At 42.2% G+C, this 21,243-nt stretch overlaps 1 protein-coding gene across 1 annotated transcript; it reads right to left on the reverse strand.

Moving 5' to 3' along the window:
• Nucleotides 1-1,670: 1,670 nt before the first annotated feature.
• Nucleotides 1,671-20,064, reverse strand: sox19b (SRY-box transcription factor 19b). Its single transcript, XM_034164769.1, has 2 exons — nt 19,318-20,064; nt 1,671-1,963 (listed from the first exon to the last, which is right to left on the reverse strand). The coding sequence occupies exons 1-2, from the start codon at nt 19,941-19,943 to the stop codon at nt 1,702-1,704; spliced, it is 888 nt and encodes a 295-aa protein (XP_034020660.1). The 5' UTR covers nt 19,944-20,064; the 3' UTR covers nt 1,671-1,701.
• Nucleotides 20,065-21,243: the final 1,179 nt, after the last annotated feature.

Here is a 21,243-nt window from a genome sequence, read left to right on the forward strand (position 1 = left end):
TTGAGTACTGTTAAAAACCCCAGATCGCATGTGATGTAGCCACACAAAGAATAAACACCCATATGATATGGCTCAACACTGCATCATAGTATTGTGTACTGTAGTAGTAGTACTGCAATACACTGCTCATTGCTGATCCTACATGGCTGTTGTAGCCGCTTAGTGTGTCACAGTACAGCAGAAATGCCTCATACTTGTGGGTACTACCTCTTGGGATACAGCCCAAGAAGCTAAGTTACGGGGAACCGTGTACAAACAAGTACCCACCTTATATTGGAAGTTGGACCTTGCCTTTTGGTACATATTTACCATAGAGTAGATTATACAAGTAGAAAATACAAGAACTGCCATTTTACTACTTTCACACACCCTGCCACCAAAAGCAGAAAATAACATCCATTTGTTCTTAGAAGTCAAACATTTGAACTGCCTTTAAACAAGTTAATGTCAGTTAGTGTCAGATTTCCTCCAAAAATCATTTCAAGACCTACAATTGTCACCACTGATAAGAAAATAAAACATTTGATAAGTCATTAAACATGAAAGCCTTTCAAAAACCCAGAGCTGCTGTTTTAGTTGGTAGATGTTCAGTCCAGGTTGAGATGCAAGTCTTTCTCTCCCATGTTCACCTTAAAGAAACTATATCAACCTACAGCACGATGCAAAGGTGCAATGGATACTCTGCAATCAAGGGTGCTGACAGAACAACACTCAGCATACTCATCAAAAAAGTGTTAATCCTAAAACTACTTAAACCACATTAATAAACTCAGGCAGTTAAACACAGCATCATGTCACCCCTGAACGAGACCTCCAGCTTAGCATTTTGTACGCAGTGGCCTCCAACGCTTCTCTTGGAGATCATGTCAGGCATAAATTTTCTCCGGACATGATCTCCTTGCAGCTGATGACCTCAGTCAGGTGTGTTCAGCCAATAAAGAGCTGGCAGACTCCAAACTTAACTAGTCAGGTGTCAGGGAGAGAATGTGCAGGATGAGAGATCTCCAGGAGCAGTGTTGGTGACCAAAACCAGTCTGTGTGGTCCATCAGCGGACGCAGACATGATTGTCCAACAGGAGGTTGCCATTTCTTTTAAAAATAGATTGAAAGAAAATTCAGAAAAAAATATTTAACTAAAGAAAAGTTTAAGAAAACATTCTTCAAGTTAAGGTGCTCTGCAGCTCCTTAAACATTAAGAGTCCTTTCTGCTGCTGAGTTTTGGAATGTCAGGGACTGACATGATGATGACGTTGTGTCCACAGGCATGACTAAAACAATCCCCCACCCCCCCAAGCACTGACACGGTGGAGCTCGTCACCGTTACAGGATCTCTAGAGCTCTGATGCAGTTGTGAGTAACATTTTCTCAAGTCTTGAAAACATTTATATGTACAACAATAAGCAGACATTATTTCCCTTTTTTGCATCTTTGATATAGTACACGTATGTCCCCCACATGCAAGTGTTGGACACACGTGTACATTGACGGGGACATTTAGCTGAATCAGGTGGTAGTGAAGAGGTACAGAACTCCTTCACCGCCCTAACATGTACTAGTCAAAGGCTTCCTGTCAAAGTAATTATAGGGAAAAACTGTGTCCACATTGTGTCTGCTCGTTTGTCATTTAAAACAGTCCACGGCTCAGCCAGCTGTGCATCAGGCGCGCGTCACCCCGACAGTCACTGTGCTAGCAGCATCCTTCTAAATGTGAGTGAGTGGGACGGTTCCGGGGAGGTAGTGCTGCTGGACCGTGCTGTACCCCCGCTGTGCAGCCGCCAGCTCGCCGGCGTCCCCTCCTGTTCCTGGAATGTACATGCTGATCATGTCCCTGAGGTCTCCCTGCAAAGGTCCGCGGTGATGACTGGGCGTTCCCGCCGAAGTCGGATGCGTCACCGGTTCGGTTTTCACCATTGACATTGTGACAGGACTCGGCTGCTGTGGACTGCTGCTGTAGGACATGGAGCTGCAGGGACGAAGCAAGTGAGGAAGTTAAGCAAATATAAAAACTGACACTAAATAGCAAAAGGCAATTAATAATAATAAAAAAAAAAACCACCATGTAGAAGTGTTCACTGCAGTAATCTGTACACAATTACATGCATTTAATAACTAGTACGGTTTGTCTGACACCAGCTCTGTGCACATACACTCATGCCACATGCTTGCTGGTGATGCTTTGTTTTAATTAAACAGTTGGATTCCCCTGGTCCACACTAGGTCTAAGTCAGCTGCTCGGCGCCAGCCGAGGCAACCCACCGGGCAGCGCATGTCACGGAAATGTTGCTTTGAACAAAATCTATACAACAATCTATAATAGGGGAACGAAGAAAGAAAAATCTGGTACACAAGTTGTAATTTATTTGGAGTTTTCTGAATTCAGCACAGATTCAAACACCGTCACCGTCAGCGATTCTCAAAACTGCAAAATATCTTTACTTGGCCGAGACCGTTTACCCTTGAAACAACAAACTCAACTCAAGTTACCAAAACTACAACCACAGTGGAGTCACACCACAAGAGCCAATATGACTGAAGTGTTCAAATGAGACAAAATACAGAAAATGTTGAATGGTACTTTAAAAAAAAAAAAAAAAAAAAAAAAAAAAACCCTGCAAGATAATATCCATTAAGAGGTCATCTACACATTCAAAGTAATTTGTTTCTGGACTCAGTAAGAGGGAGTATTTATTTTTCTTAGTGTCAACCATTTGTCTTTGAAAAGGCTGACCATTTCATATAGTAAATTAATTTAAGGCTCACTACGATGGATACATACTGTAGCAGGGAGCCTCGCTCAGAAGGTAAAGGCCAAAGAAAAAAGCATTTTGTGTGTATGGAGCGAGTATCACTGCCCGATGCCAACACAAATCCCAAAATACTAAAGTGGGTCAAGACTTTTAAAAGGATAAAACTCCACTTTATGAAACCATGTTCAACATACCTCCAAATGTTGACAAATTTCATGGAGGTTTTAAAACTTGGAAAGACACGATAAAGTTTGTTCCAAACCAACTGTGAACCTTTAAGAAATTTAGGTAACAACTGTTTCACCTAATAAAACATTCATACTTTATCCTGTAGCGAGTATCACTCTGCCATTTTCATCCTTTTTGCAAAATCTATCACCATCTAGCCTCAACCACATTCCTTGATCTACTCATTACTTCCTCATCACCACATGCCCATTGAAGTCCACACCAGTCAACACTTTTTCATGCTTTGGTTCACTCTCCACCACCTCATCTAACTCACTCCAGAAATTTTTCTCCATCTCACAACCTACCCAGTGGGCATATGCACTGATGACATTAATCATGCCTTCAATTTCCAACGCAACACTCAACACACCCTCCAACACACTCTTAAAATGCTCTTCCTTTAAAATGACCCCAACACATTTTTCTTCCCATTCACACCATGATGCAACAACTTGAACCCACCGGCTATGCTTTTGCCTTTACCTCTCTCTTCCTCTCCCACTTGCCTTCAGTCATGTTCTCCGCCTCTTCCTTTTCTTCACTACACAGCAACCCCATTATTGCTGGCAGCCTGCTGGACAACAACACCGGTGGTGGCTGTCAACCCAGGCCTCGACTGGCAATTTGATGCACATTTGGTTTCCTAACATAACCCTACTCGTGTATCTGAGCATGGGATCAGCATTCTGAATACATCGACTTGTGCACCTGGTGTGACTGAGTTTTGACCAGATTTATGGTGTACGCCTTTTCTGCACCAGGCCTGAGATCGGCACTCAAAATGGACTGGCCCTACACTCCATCTAGCTGAGTTAGCGTGACAAAGTAATGTGTTTTGTTTTTTAAATGCCATGCCATAATGCCATGGATCTAAATTATGATGCTGAGCTGCTACCAGGACATAGCCAACTTTTCTTGTTCCACAGCCTGAAACTTGCAGCCAGCCCCCCCCCCACACACACAGTACATTACAGAGGCTACAATCACAACCTTATTAAGGTGCAAAATGCAACTGGCCTTGTGCCCCAGTTGCATTTTCCTGGGTCATTGCCTTGGCACTTCTAACGTTGAAAAGGTCCCAGGTTCACTTCCAGACTGGTCCTTTGTGTATTTATTTGGGTTCTGTCCAGATGCTCCAGCTTTTTCACCCCTCCGCAACACACACTTCCAAAAACCTACAGGTTAAGTGAGCTGGTGATTGAAATTGAGTTTGTCTTTCGATGTCGGGCCTGTGAGAATGGACCCTGCCTCCTGCCTCTCACCACGATTCCTGGGACAGACTCCATGAACCTTGAATGAGCAGATTTAGAAAATTAATGGACGGAAGCACAGTCTTCTGCTGGTGACACTCCATTAGCAAGTTGACCTGGTGAAGGTTGACATGACACATCACAGGAGGTACAGCAGAGTAACAGCATGACCAGACAAACCAGCAACCCTGATCAATTACCTTCATCAAATCCGTTGCTGTCGGAAGGGTTTGGAAAAAGGGTTATACAAATACCACAAAATGATCCCCTTATTGTCCCCCACCTGCCAAAACAGAGTAAGAATACCATCCATATTTTTTGTGCGCGCGTACGCGCACACACACACAACTGAAGCACAAACTTAATCACAATCTACATCTGACTCACTGGGTAACAGATGACCTTACTCTTTATGTTATGAGGTCATCAATGTTGACTTCCATTTCAACCAGATACCACATTCACAGTTGAGATACAATAAATTTGATTTACTGCGCTGCTGAGCAAAAAATTTAAAAAAATTTAGAGACCACATCCATATATCAACTACCATCCATCCATTTTCTATACCTGCTTACTCCAGTTAAGGGTTATTGGGGGGGGGGGGTGCTGGAGCCTATCCCAGCAGTCATAGGGCATGAGGCGGGGGTCACCCTGGACAGGACACCAGTCTGTCACAGGGCCACATGCAGAAGACAAACAACCACATGCACACCTGCACGCACACCTACGGATAATTTAAAGTTTCCAATCCACCAAACCTGCATGTCTTTAAATGTGTGAGGAAGCTGGAGCACCTGGAGGAAACCCACAGAGCCATGGGGAGAACATGCAAACTCCACACAGAAAGGCCACAGGTCGGAATTGAACACATGACCTTCTTGCTGTGAGGCAACAGTGCTAACAACCATTAATCCACCATGCTGCCCACAAATCAAGAGCCATTTACAGTTAATCCAGCACTTCCTGGGGGAGCGGGGGTGGGTACATTTGTGGGCCCAATCGACAAAACCACAAATTAATCGTACAAATTATAATTGAATATGTGATTGCAGGTGAGAGTTCTAGCAGACACACACCTGCTATCACATATGTAATTAATGAAACAAAAATACTGTATGTCAAGTACGTTACAATATTACAGACTTTATTTCCCCATAAAGTTATTCTACAATAATAGTTGAGAGTTCCTTCAGTTTTTTCTGCATCATGTACAATCAGCAACCTTTAAAGATCATAGCAACATCTTCAAACAACATGGAAGATTCCAGATTACTCTATAAATTGATGAAATTACTTTAAGAAAAGCCTAAATGGTTAACTGGCATAATTTGAGATTAACAATGGCTGTATTAAAGGGCCTCAACCTGAAAAACCAGCGTCTTCTTACAGCAAATGGACCACAGTTATACAACGCTTTCATGGCCAAAGTGTTTTACAGTGATGCCTCACATTCACACATATGTCAGGGTGCTGCTACACAAAATGCTCACCTACACACCGGGAGCAACTCTGGAATTAAGAACTGTGCCCAAGGGTCCTTAGGAATTTTCCAGTCAGACTGGGATTTGAAAAGAGATTCACAAGTCACCAGTTTAACCACTTGACCATCATCTCCCCTAATTGCATTTAAAAGTGTGAAGGCTGGGATGGGGGGCGGGGTGTAATTAAAAAAAGTCAACTAATCTCACAGTGCCACCCTGCAACTTGGCCACACTTGTTACTATATATTAGTTTTTGTGTGTGAAATGCCTGAATTAAACAAACAGTCTCAGCACTGTAACAGCTTCAAATTAGGCTTTTTTTTTTTGTTTAAATCCAATATCATCTCTCCTTGGAAATGTTTGTGGAGAACGGTGTGTTTTATTAAAAATCCACAAAGCAGCTTGTTCAACCATGTCAGTTGTGTGAAGATGTCCACGTCCACTTATCTTCCTTCAAGACATCAGACCAAAATTATTGTACCTCATATGGTGGCGAGTCAAGTTTCAGTGAAATCCACAACTGCTTTAGGAGAAGTGATGGTTACAATGCAGAGTTTGATCAAATGGAACATCCAGCTGAGGAAAACAGAGACTGAAAGTTTTTCGGCAAAACTTGTCTGCAACTGGGACACTAACGCACGGCAGCCAGACCACCAGCAAATCCACGCTGTCGGTAGGCCAACTCCTGTACCGGACGTCCTCAGCAAACCTGAACAGTAAACTGACCACAACAGCAGCCAAACTAGGCAGCCTGGCTGTGCGAAGTCCTGACTTGTTTAGAACTGGAGGCCTACAGAAGTCAGTTACAAGAACCATTTAAAAAAACAACTCTACTAATAATACAGACCAATAGTTTCAAGTAAATTAAGTGTTAGAAATAAAATATTCCCATCTTTCAACATTTTACCACTGTTACCTTTAAAACAGAAGCACAAGCACCCCAGAAATAAATTAAATAAAAAAACAGTTAGTGTTAAACACTCCGTCTCTGAACAACTCCTGGTTTATCATGTTATAATTAGGGATGGGCATTGACAAGATTGTAAATCACTATTGATGCCATATCGATTCTTCTTACTGATCCGATTCCTTATCGATACCTCTTGTGAATTTTCTGTGTACTAAAAGTAGGCTTTACAGGTTTTCTATGTCAACATTTTAAATTGGTCACTGGATCCCTGATCTCTGGACATAAATAAAAATAAATATAATCTGTAGATTTTGTCAAAAGCATCTCCTTTCAGACATTTTGGCATGAATGCCTGAGCTGAGCTCAGCCGGCTGCTGCACGTCAGCACAGGATGTCTCAGGGGAGGAAAAAAAATGTTTTTATCGACTGCAGTTTGTTTGTATTACAATGTTTGGAAAGAGGTGTCATTTGATTTAAACGGTGTTTCGCTTTGAAGTTATTAATTCTGACTGGACTCTATTGTTGTAACTTGACTCGGCAGAGAGCCGCGCAGCGTTTGGAGCTGTTTGAACAGAACAGAGGACGATTCTCGTTTCTCGCAACAAGACAGGAGTCCCCAGTTAGTAACTTTAATCTGCACAAAAGTGACTCACGATTGACACATCAGGGATGAAAGTGCTGGAAAACAAAAAAAACTGAAACCCAAAATTACCTCCCCAACACCACCTACACGGAAAATTTTGGAATTCTAGAAGCTCTGAAAATGCAATCTGGGACTATTCCAGACAATAAACTGTAGTGAGTGCAGCAATCCATTTAGGTTCCTTATTCAAATTCACTCCAGTAGTTTTCTGCTCTTACTAGGATGCAGTTTTTCTAGCTTGGCAGATAGTTCTGGAGGAGAAATTAACAAATTGAAAATATGGTTTTGACCAAAAACAAATTGTCATTCAGTTAAATAAAACAGGGATTAAGTGAAGGTGTAAGAGGTCACTCGGTGTTCGGTGAAAGTTATTTATTTCTATATGCATTTATTTATGTTCATTGTTAGTTGGTTTTATCTTTTTTGTTTTTGTTTTATCAGGTTCTTCTTGTCTCTTTCTCTAAAATTGTTGCTGCTGCTGCTATTATTATTAATATATAAATAAAAAAAATTACAATTTGTAATACATTTGACTCTTAAGACGACAAACGCTGAGCCATTAATTATTATACAGAAATGCACATACATAAACATGCTGAGATGCGAACAGCTTAATGCTAACTTTAACATTGAAACGCCATAGACATGCTAGCGTGTAGCATCGGTCCCCGTTTTTAAGTTATAAAATACATCTATCAACTGTTTCAGAAAACCATAACAGGTCGGTTTAACATAATAAAGGTAAATATTACTCAGACATATGCTCTTTGGGATTTTAGCAGGGAAACAATCTTCTGGGGCCAACGGCTGAGACCAAGTTTTAATAAATTATAAATAACTTTTTAATGATACGAGATAGAAACTTACTTTTTTTTGCTGAAAAGTTAACACCGCGGACTTCCGAGCCAGCTGTCAACCATCTTTGTACTCCTCATAGAAGCTGTGTGATGACGTATGCAATGTAAGTGTCCAATCGGAATTGGTTCACCGTCACATGGTTTTCCAAAATCCAATCGTAGGGCAGATTTACCTCACGTGATAAACCAAAGATCGTTTTTAGCAGTGATGTGTTACTAGTTGGCCCGTTTGAATAGCTATCTGGGTGCTTGCTCCAATGCGCCCTGCGCCATTACGGACAGCGATGAGTGGAAGTGAGCAGACGGAGGGCCTCTGATGACAATCTCACGTGCTCAAACACAGATTGTGTGAGTTTAAAGCCCCTTTCACACCGGGGCTGCTCCCAGTTGCTTCCTGTGGTGTCATGACGACGCAGAAATTTCTGCATCAGGTGCGCACAGGAGGGGGCAGACAGGAGGTGAGAACGCAACCTGCAGGTTCTCTGCACAGAGATGTCAGAGTGCACAGTTTGGCTGCAGACAGACTGTGCACTCTGACTTCTCTTCTACTTGTTGTTGTGCTGAGCTGCAGGGCTGCACTCTGAGTTCTGTTATAGTTTATCTTTCCTCCCTTGACTGTGAGATGCGCGCGCACGAACCGTCCTTGAGCAAATGTGGAGATGTCTGGAGTTCTACTTGATGTTGACATGTCCCGGACTTATGTCCTTTAACTGTGATGAGAGAGTCTGAGGAGAGAAAGGAACTAACTGCCTGCAGACAATTTTTTTCTTTTCTTTCCTCCTTTGACCGCGAGATGCGCGCGCACAAACCATCAAGCAAATGTGGAGATGTCTGGAGTTCTACTTGATGTTGACAAGTCCTGTCTCAGGACTTATGTCCTTTTTTGTCCTTTTTTTTAAACTGTGATGTGAGAGTTTGAGCAGAGAACAAGGAACTAATGCCTGCAGCCAGACTTTTTTTTTTCTTTTAATTGTTCACATGTGCGCACGTGAACGAACGTCCATGAGTGGACTAGAGATGTCCGGACTTTTTACTGGATATTTTTGGCAATCAGTCTGCATTTTTTTTCTGTGGTATTTTTTTTTGATTTTTTTTTCAGTGTGTAGTTTTTAACTGCATTAAGTACACGGTATAAAAACAGTCCTGCGTGATTTATACTGCGGGAACAATGGAACACAGCAGGAATCATAAATTGGCTTCCGAGTCACACCGGGTAAGGCCTCTTTGCCCCGAGTTATGCCTCTTTGCCCTGACTTGCGCTGGAACCACTTCCTTTCTGCGTCGAGCACAGGACGCCAAAAAAAATTAAACAGGTTTAATTTTTCAGTGCTTGACTTGCTTCCTCCTTTGCGCCCCTCGCGCTGTTGTGGCGCCGAGCTGCATTGTCTAGGCACTGAGTTGCTTCCACGCAGCGTTGTCATAATGACGCACGGCGCAACCGGGCGCTTTAGAGATGCAAGGAGCTTTAGAGATGCGCCACTCATTACCTGTGAATGTTATTGAATAAGCCTGTGGCAAGCTCTCTAGCTCCGGCGTAAAGCACAGTTTAACATATCAATGGCCCGAGGGGAGAGGGGCCGCTCCTCAGAGTGTAAATGGGCCAAAGTGTCAAAGCTGCTTTCAGAGCAGGACAGAACACTCCAAAACACAGTAAAAGGAGAAGTTTGTGATGTGACCTTTGTGTAATAGCAGACAGAAATTGCTCTGAGATGAAGACAAACAAAACACAGACCATTTTGTATATATTGTTCAAAATTTGCATTTGTGTTTATTATTTGAACTTTTGTTGTACAGTCTTTCACACAAGAGCCCAAATTACCTTTATAAAGTGTCAAAACAGTTGTTTATTATAGTTTACTGTGTGTTTTGAATAAATGTGTGAAATTATTTTCCGCTTTACTTTTTCCTTTCTTATTTCTGATTAACCTTTATTACACTTATAAAACACAACTATAGCATATATATTCTGAAAGTACAAGTTGTCCTGAAAAAATGAGACATAAAACTTGATTGTGGGATGCAGGGAGAGCTGTTAAGAGCAATAATAAAGCATTTTATGCCAGGTGAGTGAACTATCCAAAAAAATACCCTCAGACCCCAGAGGGTTAAGATAAAGTGAAATAAAACAAAGAACCAATGAAGCAGCAAGTACTTAAACTCATCTACTTTCACCACTTCTACTCCTTGTATCTGCACTATTCCACTGGGCTCCCTCTCATTCACACACACATGTACTCAGTCTTGCTCCTAGTGACTTTCATTCACCTTCTCTCCAGAGCATATCTCTACCTCTCCAGGCTAGACTCAAGCTGCTCTCTACTCTCACTACAGATCACGTCATCCACAAACATCATAGTTCATGTGTAATACTTCCAAAAGTGTGCAAAGCAGATGCACAATTCTCCAAACTGCTATTGGTTTAAAGACATGCAGGTTAGCTTAATGGCTTATTTGTTTAATTTCTCCAAAATTCAGAGTTACTAGGCAGCCTCATTCTTATTTGAGAAGCAGTCACCACAGTGGAGGCAGCTGAACTCAGAAGCACTAACACTTCTGATTTAGTCCGCCTTCTGATACTGTGCAGAAGACATGCTCAACTGCATGAATCAGAAAACCCATACCCCTTAGTCTTCTTCACGGACTAAGGTTAACTATGGAGTTCCACAAGGTTCTGTGCTAGGACCGATTTTATTCACTTTATACATAATTCCCTTAGGCAGTATTATTAGAAAGTATTGCTTAAATTTTCAATGTTACGCAGATGATACCCAGCTTTATCTATCCATGAAGCCAGAGGACACACACCAATTAGTTAAACTGCAGAAATGTCTTTCAGACATAAAGACATGGATGACCTCTAATTTCCTGCTTTTAAATTCAGATAAAACTGAAGTTATTGTACTTGGCCCCACAAATCTTAGAAACATGGTGTCTAACCAGATCCTTACTCTGGATGGCATTACCCTGACCTCCAGGAATACTGTGAGAAATCTTGGAGTCATTTTTGATCAGGATATGTCCTTCAATGTGCATATTAAGCAAATATGTAGGACTGCTTTTTTGCATTTGCGCAATATCTCTAAAATTAGAAAGGTCTTGTCTCAGAGTGATGCGGAAAAGCTAATTCATGCATTTATTTCCTCTAGGCTGGACTATTGTAATTCATTATTATCAGGTTGTCCTAAACGTTCCCTGAAAAGCCTTCAGTTAATTCAAAATGCTGCAGCTAGAGTACTGACAGGGACTAGAAGGAGAGAGCATATCTCACCCATATTGGCTTCTCTTCATTAGCTCCCTGTTAATTCCAGAATAGAATTTAAAATTCTTCTTCTCACTTATAAGGTTTTGAATAATCAGATCCCATCTTATCTTAGGGACCTCATAGTACCATATCACCCCAATAGAGCGCTTCACTCTCTGACTGCAGGCTTACTTGTAGTTCCTAGGGTTTGTAAGAGTAGAATTGGGAGGCAGAGCCTTCAGCTTTCAGGCTCCTCTCCTGTGGAACCAGCTCCCAATTCGGATCAGGGAGACAGACACCCTCTCTACTTTTAAGATTAAGCTTAAAACTTTCCTTTTTGAAAAAGCTTATAGTTAAGGTTGGATCAGGTGACCCTGAACCATCCCTTAGTTATGCTGCTATAGACTTAGACTGCTGGGGGGTTTCCCATGATGCACCCAGTGTTTCTTTTTATTCAACCTCTTTTTGCTCTGTATGCACCACTCTGCTTTTAATCATTGGTTGATTGATTGATTCTCTGCTGTCTTCCACAGCATGTCTTTTTTCCTGATTCTCTCCCCTCAGCCCCAACCAGTCCCAGTAGAAGACTGCCCCTCCCTGAGCCTGGTTCTGCTGGAGGTTTCTTCCTGTTAAAAGTGAGTTTTTCCTTCCCACTGTCGCCAAGTGCTTGCTCATAGGGGGTCGTTTTGACCGTTGGGGTTTTTCTGTAATTATTGTATGGCTTTTGCCTTACAATATAATGCACCTTGGGGCGACTGTTTGTTGTGATTTGGCGCTATATAAATAAAATTGATTTGATTTGGATTTGATACATCCAGTATTGTACCAACCAGCCATAAATAAAAACAAAGAGTCCAAACTCATAATGATGTTATTTAAATGGTACCCACTGCATGTATTTGCAAATTTGACTGACTGCATACTTGGTGCAAACTGGCAAATGTATAGAAAAGTCTATTTTATGTGAACTGAGTAATATAGGCAGCAACAATTATTTTCACAATTGATTGATTTTCCCCAATCAGTTCTTTGTTTGGAATTTTTTTTAAACTTTGATGGCTCCCATCGAAAGTTTTTGTAAAAAATAAGAAATGTAAATTAAATTTGAAAAAGAAAGAAAAAAAAAAAAAGCTTCGGTTTAAGTTTTGCTTCGGGAAACACGAGTTTCCAGATGAGTCTGACGTATGGTTTTTGAATGTACAATGTGTGTGAGAACATAAATCGTGTGCTCTGAACTTTTACACCGTGCGGTTCTGTGGTACAGTGATTGAAAATATCAGCCCAGCTTCAGGGCAAATACCGCCATGAACACTACTGGCCAGTAGATGGCAGTAGAGACCGTAAAAACTTGCCAAAACAAAATTCCAGATAATCCGTGACTGCTACATTTAAGATGCATGGAATTTAATAAAGCAAACACAATAACAACGTCTATAAACCCAGAGAATATATTCACGAGAGTTTTAGGCACAAGAGTTTAATGCTGTTGTCCGTGGAGCCTGATCAGAGTGTCTGAAATGCATTTCTCATGTCATGAACGTACTGAGATTACCCTATCATACCCATAATGCACCTGGACACAGCATGTCCACACTTAAAACCTTAAAAATTAGCGCGTTACTTTAAAACTAAAACATATATTTGATATTTTCACTTTATAAAACTTCAGACGTAACATTAATTTAAATAACTTGTCCGAAATTAGTTTGGTTAAAATTTGAACCATAAGTTAAAAATGTGTCCCTCTGGATGACTTGGGTGATATTACCCACGTATCAGTATGGGGTTAAAAGAAATTAGTTTTTTTTTTTTTTGGTGACAAGTTCTCCTTTGCCTGCAGAGGATAGAGTGGTTTCATCTACAAGCAGCTCTCCTCTGTTTTGCAGAGGGCAGAACTACACATCTGCTATGAAACATTTAACAGGTAGGTGCTCAACTGATTTTAAATTTTATAATTGTTTGTAGCTGTTCAGCTTTATTACCACGTTATCGGTCTACAAATTATCGGACAAAAATTTATCGCAAGACAATTAGTCCAATAATGGTTTTTAAAGTTATCTAAAAGATAATCCGATAATGGAAAACATTATCTTCGATAATTATCGGTTATCGGAACTGTGCCCACCACTGTACTTAACTAAATGTGATAAATGTTCAATCAGTTCACAAGTTCAAAGATTGACACCCATTTCCACAAAATATAAAAAATGTAATATTTAGCATTACATAAACTACTTCAAAAGACATTTATACAGGTTTAGTAGCAGTATACCTCTTTTAAACTAAAAATCTACCACATATAACTTCACAATATTGCTAGGCATCATTGTAAAGCACTTCAGCTTCTTATTCAGATGGAAAAAAGTGCTATTCGCCCTACTGATGTTTAAAATCCCGCAAAACTTCGAAGAGGTAGCCGCACTGCTCTCAGTAACATGAGACGCTCTGATCGGGCTGCATTTTAAACCGCTGCACACGGACACACCATTAACAACGCAACATAAAATTATTTTTATATTGTGCCTAAAACTCTCATGAATATATTCTCTGGGTTTATAGACGTTTTTGCGTTTGTTTTATGTAAACATGCGAGAATCACAGGCTGTCTCGCCGTTATTTTCAATGGGAGCTGCTGTGAGCTACAATCGCTTTCTGATCATTCCCAGTCGTTCTGGGGGAAAGTGAAGTTTGCTCTTTAACGTCTTGATTATTGTTTTTACAACACTGTTTGTCCTCTTTGTTCCAGACTAATATATATTTCTGAAATTCGGTTTGCGTTTATTAAATTCCATGCAGATTAAATGTGGCAGACACGGATTATTTGTTATAATTGTTTTAGCAAGTTTTCAGGGTATATGCATGCAGTTTCTTATTAACGTGACGAACAGCATAAAAAAAATTGCATTTTTGTAGTATAATATTCATTTACAATTGTCAGGTGGATTCTCTGTTTTGACTGCAGCGACTGGTTGCGCAAGGGATTTAGGGATACATCAATAGGGCAAAAATAAACAGTCCATTTAACCTTCCAAAGTTAAACATTTGTGTGGCTGGTCTTGTGTTGTTGCCCTTTAAAGTTTTACAAGAGTGTGAAGACACAGAAGTAGCTGTGAAACAAACTCAACAACCAATAATCATAACATTAAACCTGAGCCATCGATTGGTTCCTGGTACAGAGCAAGTCAGGGGTCTGTGTACCAGTATAGTCATAGCTTTTACTAAACTCAATTAAATATGGCTGTGGGGTAGTTTGGCAGGGATTTGGTTTGGCTGGGATGCTAAGTGGCTGTGAGGCGATACGTTACCTATAAATCACTGGCTATAATACTGGACTTCATGATCTAGGTATCCCTAGATCATGATTAGGGAAGTGGGTTTGTCCTTTGTCAAATTCTAATCAGACTGGGAAAAAAAAAATGCTCAGGTCAGTGGGGTAAGTGTGTGCGGTCATGAAGTAAGTAGTGGGCTACAATCATAACTATTAAGTTCACCTGCACTGTAAAAGCTACGTCAAACTAGTTACTTTAGTTTGAAAAAGTTAGTTGCTTACAGTATACTTTTAAAAATTGAAAAGTGAACCAATATTGGTCCCAAATATTTAAGCCGTACAAGAGTAACCTTGAATTTACATAGTAAAGTGTATATATATATATATATATATATATATATATATATATATGGGTGACCAGAATTCCTGGGTTTAAATCTTGGTCAGACTACAAAAATCATTAAGGTTCCTGCTTAACTCTACCTATTAACCAAAAAAGTGGGCTACAAGTATGCAACTACTACCTATAACTTTCACTTGTATTGGACTTAAAATAAAATTAGTTTTTTACTCAGACTTTAATACGCTTACATTTAAGTTGTATTTGCAAGTAAACTTTTATAAAACAAAGTGGGTCAAATCAGTCCTGAGAATTATTTAAATAGTTTCCCTTGAGATTTACTGGGGGGGTACTCGAGTAAAGTTGAAGTATCAAAAGTGTGTGTGTGTGTACTCGAAGGTAAAGTGTGTTTTTGTGTGTGTGTGTGTGTGTGTACTCGAAGGTAAAGTGTGTTTCTGTGTGTGTGTGTGTGTGTGTGTACTCGAAGGTAAAGTGTGTTTTTGTGTGTGTGTGTGTGTGTGTGTACTCGAAGGTAAAGTGTGTTTTTGTGTGTGTGTGTGTGTGTGTGTACTCGAAGGTAAAGTGTGTTTTTTGTGTGTGTGTGTGTGTGTACTCGAAGGTAAAGTGTGTTTTGTGTGTGTGTGTGTGTGTGTACTCGAAGGTAAAGTGTGTTTTTGTGTGTGTGTGTGTGTGTACGCGAAGGTAAAGTGTGTTTTTGTGTGTGTGTGTGGTGTACTCGAAGGTAAAGTGTGTTTTTGTGTGTGGGTGTGTGTGTACTCGAAGGTAAAGTGTGTTTTTGTGTGTGTGTGTGTGTGTACTCGAAGGGTAAAGTGTGTTTTGTGTGTGTGTGTGTGTGTACTCGAAAGGTAAAGTGTGTTTTTGTTGTGTGTGTGTGTGTGTACTCGAAGGTAAAGTGTGTTTTTGTGTGTGTGGGTGTGTGTGTACTCGAAGGTAAAGTGTGTTTTGTGTGTGTGTGTTGTGTGTGTACTCGAAGGTAAAGTTGTTTTTGTGTGTGTGTGTGTGTGTGTACTCGAAGGTAAAGTGTGTTTTTGTGTGTGTGTGTGTGTGTGTACTCGAAGGTAAAGTGTGTTTTTGTGTGTGTGTGTGTGTGTACTCGAAGGTAAAGTGTGTTTTTGTGTGTGTGTGTTGGTTGTGTACTCGAAGGTAAAGTGTGTTTTTGGTGTGTGTGTGTGTGTGTACTCGAAGGTAAAGTGTGTTGTTTGTGTGTGTGTGTGTGTGTGTACTCGAAGGTAAAGTGTGTTTTGTGTGTGTGTGTGTGTGTGTACTCGAAGGTAAAGTGTGTTTTTGTGTGTGTGTGTGTGTGTTGTACTCGAGGGATAAGTGTGTTTTGTGTGCTGTGTGTGTTGTGTGTATCTCGAAGGTAAAGGTGTGTTTTTGTGTTGTGTGTGTGTGTGTGTACTCGAAGGTAAAGTGTGTTTTTGTGTGTGTGTGTGTGTGTACTCGAAGGTAAGTGTGTTTTTGTGTGTGTGTGTGTGTGTACTCGAAGGTAAAGTGTGTTTTTGTGTGTGTGCGTGTGTGTGTGTGTGTGCTCGAAGGGTAAAGTGTGTTTTGTGTGTGTGTGTGTGTGTGTACTCGAAGGTAAAGTGTGTTTTTGTGTGTGTGTGTGTGTGTGTACTCGAAGGTAAAGTGTGTTTTTGTGTGTGTGTGTGTGTGTGTACTCGAAGGTAAAGTGTGTTTTTGTGTGTGTGTGTGTGTGTGTACTCGAAGGTAAAGTGTGTTTTTGTGTGTGTGTGTGTGTGTGTACTCGAAGGTAAAGTGTGTTTTTGTGTGTGTGTGTGTGTGTGTACTCGAAGGTAAAGTGTGTTTTTGTGTGTGTGTGTGTGTGTGTACTCGGAGGGACAGTGTGTTTGTGTGTGTGTGTGTGTGTTACTCGAAGGTAAGTGTGTTTTGTGTGTGTGTGTGTGTGTGTACTCGAAGGTAAAGTGTGTTTTTGTGTGTGTGTGTGTGTGTGTACTCGAAGGTAAAGTGTGTTTTTGTGTGTGTGTGTGTGTGTGTACTCGAAGGTAAAGTGTGTTTTTGTGTGTGTGTGTGTGTGTACTCGAAGGTAAAGTGTGTTTTGTGTGTGTGTGTGTGTGTGTACTCGAAGGTAAAGTGTGTTTTTGTGTGTGTGTGTGTGTGTGTACTCGAAGGTAAAGTGTGTTTTTTGTGTGTGTGTGTGTGTGTACTCGAAGGTAAAGTGTGTTTTGTGTGTGTGTGTGTGTGTGTACTCGAAGGTAAAGTGTGTTTTTGTGTGTGTGTGTGTGTGTGTGTACTCGAAGGTAAAGTGTGTTTTTGTGTGTGTGTGTGTGTGTACTCGAAGGTAAAGTGTGTTTTTGTGTGTGTGTGTGTGTGTGTACTCGAAGGTAAAGTGTGTTTTTGTGTGTGTGTGTGTGTGTGTACTCGAAGGTAAAGTGTGTTTTGTGTGTGTGTGTGTGTGTGTACTCGAAGGTAAAGTGTGTTTTTTGTGTGTGTGTGTGTGTGTGTACTCGAAGGTAAAGTGTGTTTTTGTGTGTGTGTGTGTGTGTGTACTCGAAGGTAAAGTGTGTTTTTGTGTGTGTGTGTGTGTGTGTACTCGAAGGTAAAGTGTGTTTTTGTGTGTGTGTGTGTGTGTGTACTCGAAGGTAAAGTGTGTTTTTGTGGTGTGTGTGTGTGTGTACTCGAAGGTAAAGTGTGTTTTTGTGTGTGTGTGTGTGTGTGTACTCGAAGGTAAAGTGGTTTTTGTGTGTGTGTGTGTGTACTCGAAGGTAAAGTGTGTTTTTGTGTGTGTGTGTGTGTACTCGAAGGTAAAGTGTGTTTTTTGTGTGTGTGTGTGTGTGTACTCGAAGGTAAAGTGTGTTTTTGTGTGTGTGTGTGTGTGTACTCGAAGGTAAAGTGTGTTTTTGTGTGTGTGTGTGTGTGTACTCGAAGGTAAAGTGTGTTTTTGTGTGTGTGTGTGTGTGTGTACTCGAAGGTAAAGTGTGTTTTTTGTGTGTGTGTGTGTGTGTGTACTCGAAGGTAAAGTGTGTTTTTGTGTGTGTGTGTGTGTGTGTACTCGAAGGTAAAGTGTGTTTTTGTGTGTGTGTGTGTGTGTGTACTCGAAGGTAAAGTGTGTTTTTGTGTGCGTGTGTGTGTGTGTGTACTCGAAGGTAAAGTGTGTTTTTGTGTGCGTGTGTGTGTGTGTGTACTCGAAGGTAAAGTGTGTTTTTGTGTGCGTGTGTGTGTGTGTGTACTCGAAGGTAAAGTGTGTTTTTGTGTGCGTGTGTGTGTGTGTGTACTCGAAGGTAAAGTGTGTTTTTGTGTGCGTGTGTGTGTGTGTGTACTCGAAGGTAAAGTGTGTTTTTTGTGTGCGTGTGTGTGTGTGTGTACTCGAAGGTAAAGTGTGTTTTTGTGTGCGTGTGTGTGTGTGTGTACTCGAAGGTAAAGTGTGTTTTTGTGTGCGTGTGTGTGTGTGTGTGTGTACTCGAAGGTAAGTGTGTTTTTGTGTGCGTGTGTGTGTGTGTACTCGAAGGTTAAAGTGTGTTTTTGTGTGTGTGTGTGTGTGTGTACTCGAAGGTAAAGTGTGTTTTTGTGTGTGTGTGTGTGTGTGTACTCGAAGGTAAAGTGTGTTTTTGTGTGCGTGTGTGTGTGTGTACTCGAAGGTAAAGTGTGTTTTTTGTGTGCCGTGGTGTGTGTGTGTACTCGAAGGTACAGTGTGTTTTTGTGTGCGTGTGTGTGTGTGTACTCGAAGGTAAAGTGTGTTTTTGTGTGCGTGTGTGTGTGTGTACTCGAAGGTAAAGTGTGTTTTTGTGTGCGTGTGTGTGTGTGTACTCGAAGGTAAAGTGTGTTTTGTGGTGCGTGTGTGTGTGTGTACTCGAAGGTAAGTGTGGTTTTTGTGTGCGTGTGTGTGTGTGTACTCGAAGGTAAAGTGTGTTTTTGTGTGCGTGTGTGTTGTGTACTCGAGGTAAAGTGGTTTTTGTGTGCGTGTGTGTGTGTGTACTCGAAGGTAAAGTGTGTTTTTGTGTGCGTGTGTGTGTGTGTACTCGAAGGTAAAGTGTGTTTTTGTGTGCGTGTGTGTGTGTGTACTCGAAGGTAAAGTGTGTTTTTGTGTGCGTGTGTGTGTGTGTACTCGAAGGTAAAGTGTGTTTTTGTGTGCGTGTGTGTGTGTGTACTCGAAGGTAAAGTGTGTTTTTGTGTGCGTGTGTACTCGAAGGTAAAGTGTGTTTTTGTGTGCGTGTGTACTCGAAGGTAAAGTGTGTTTTTGTGTGCGTGTGCGTGTGTACTCGAAGGTAAAGTGTGTTTTTGTGTGCGTGTGCGTGTGTACTCGAAGGTAAAGTGTGTTTTTGTGTGTGTGTGTTTCGCGGCCCTGAGGCGGGACTCTACCCTCTCACCTGTAGGAGTTGGCTCCGTTCATGTAGTTCTGGCCGCTCGGATACTGCAGCGCCGTCAGCTCGTACCGGTGCACCTGCTGCGTGTAGCCCAGCGCGTCGCTCTGCATCCCGGCGTAGCCGCCGGCGGGGCCCCAACCGTAGGGCTCCACCCGCGGGCTGACTTGGCCCTGCGCGGCCGCCAGGAGGTTCCCGGCGGACAGCGGGTACTTTCCCACGTGGGAGTCCTTCTTCAGCAGCGGTTTGGTTTTGCGGCGCGGCTTGTACTTGTAGTCCGGGTACTCCTTCATGTGCACGGCCCGGAGCCGCTTGGCCTCGTCGATGAACGGCCGCTTCTCGGCGTCCGTTAAGAGTTTCCACTCGGCCCCGAGGCGCTTACTAATCTCGGAGTTGTGCATTTTGGGGTTTTCTTGGGCCATCTTGCGCCTCTGTCCGCGGGACCAAACCATGAAGGCGTTCATGGGCCGTTTGACTTTGTCCATGGGGTCGCCTCCCGGCGGGCACTCGGTTTTGGAGCCCGGGTGCGAGTTGCCGCCCATGCTCGCGCTCATGTTGCCCGTCACCGGCGACATGCCTTGTGAGGGCGGCTGGCCCGGGGGCTTCAGCTCGTGCTCCATCATCCCGTACATGCTGAGGTCCAGGTGACCCAAACCAACTAATCAGGACCGAAGCGCTCAGAAAAGAACTCCAGCTGTCATCACGGTGACACGGAAACTTTTCTTCTGTCCACAGACGACGAGCCCACGACCCGCTCCCAGGTCCAAGTGACGCGCGCGTCAAGTTAAAACTCTCCTTTTTCTCGTGCGCTCGGCTGAGTTTGGACCAATAGGAGGGCGGCGGTGTGTGCGCGAGCCGTTTGCAAATGAAAAGGCCCCGGCAGTGCGCGAGATGCCCCCCCCCCCCCGGTTGCGAACGGGGTAAACTTCCACCCAAAACCAACGCCGGGTCCAGCCCTGAGAGTCCGTGGGCCGAACAGGTTTTGGTACCACTTAAGGAGACTAAACTCCACTTACAGTCCGGCCTCAGTGTCTGCACGAAAAAGTACAATAACCAGAGAACCGGAGCTCTACAGAGGCGCCCCTCACCCACACCAAGACAGGCAACTGCTTGGGGCCCAAGACCAATGGAGGGCTGACAAACTTTAAACTGCAGCCACTGCTGCCTGTCCCTGATGTGGTTTAGACTAATCTTACACCTGGTTCACATGGCAGGATTTTAAAATTATCTTTAGGTTTCCAAAACATGAGAGACCACACATGTGAAGATAAAAAATCATGGATCTAACAGGTTTGGTTGTACAGTGTGTGGTGTTCAGCCACACGGTAAGGACAAAAACACCACACATGAACAGATTTCACACACAAACATTCACAGCTCAGACAGGAAATCTTGCAAAATCTTTCGAGATTAAATGTGACTTCAGAGTAAACAAACGGAGATACTTTGTGGACTATTTAAAACAGGAAAAAAAACATACAAAAAGAAAAAGCGTTCTTTAAAGGAGTGGAGACGGCGCGACCACCAGACTTTCTGGTAAGTCAGAACAGCTGTTTTTTTTGTTTGGTTTTTTTTTCACTCTGTGCGTCTGTCACCTCACTTTCTGATTGGCTGGACGTCACATTCAGCAGGTTCGTTTGTGGTCGGAGGACACAACACACACTGTGATATCTGGCCAAAAAAATCCAACATGTTGAATATCCCCGATTTACGATCGGAGCGCTCCTGACGTCCTTCTGAGCAGATCTGAGTGCTCTGAACACACCACACACAGCAGGAATATTTGATAAGATTATCTTTAGCATCATCACGATTGTCGGGGCGTCCTTAAGATTGTTGGAAGGTGAAGATCGGGGCTGATATTGGCCTAATTATCCTGCCGTGTGAACCAGGCCTTAAGCCCCTTTCACACCAGGTGTGCTCCCAGTTGCG

This window comes from Thalassophryne amazonica, chromosome 23 (genome assembly GCF_902500255.1).
Source record: "Thalassophryne amazonica chromosome 23, fThaAma1.1, whole genome shotgun sequence".
NCBI lineage: Eukaryota > Metazoa > Chordata > Actinopteri > Batrachoidiformes > Batrachoididae > Thalassophryne > Thalassophryne amazonica.

Bases quoted from the DNA above. Each gene is read 5' to 3' on its own strand.
- sox19b (XM_034164769.1), bottom strand. From the start codon at position 19,943: ATGTACGGGATGATGGAGCACGAGCTGAAGCCCCCGGGCCAGCCGCCC. The intron at 1,964-19,317 runs GTGAGAGGGTAG...TCGTCCCTGCAG, and splicing joins AACGGAGCCAACTCCTACAG to CTCCATGTCCTACAGCAGCA.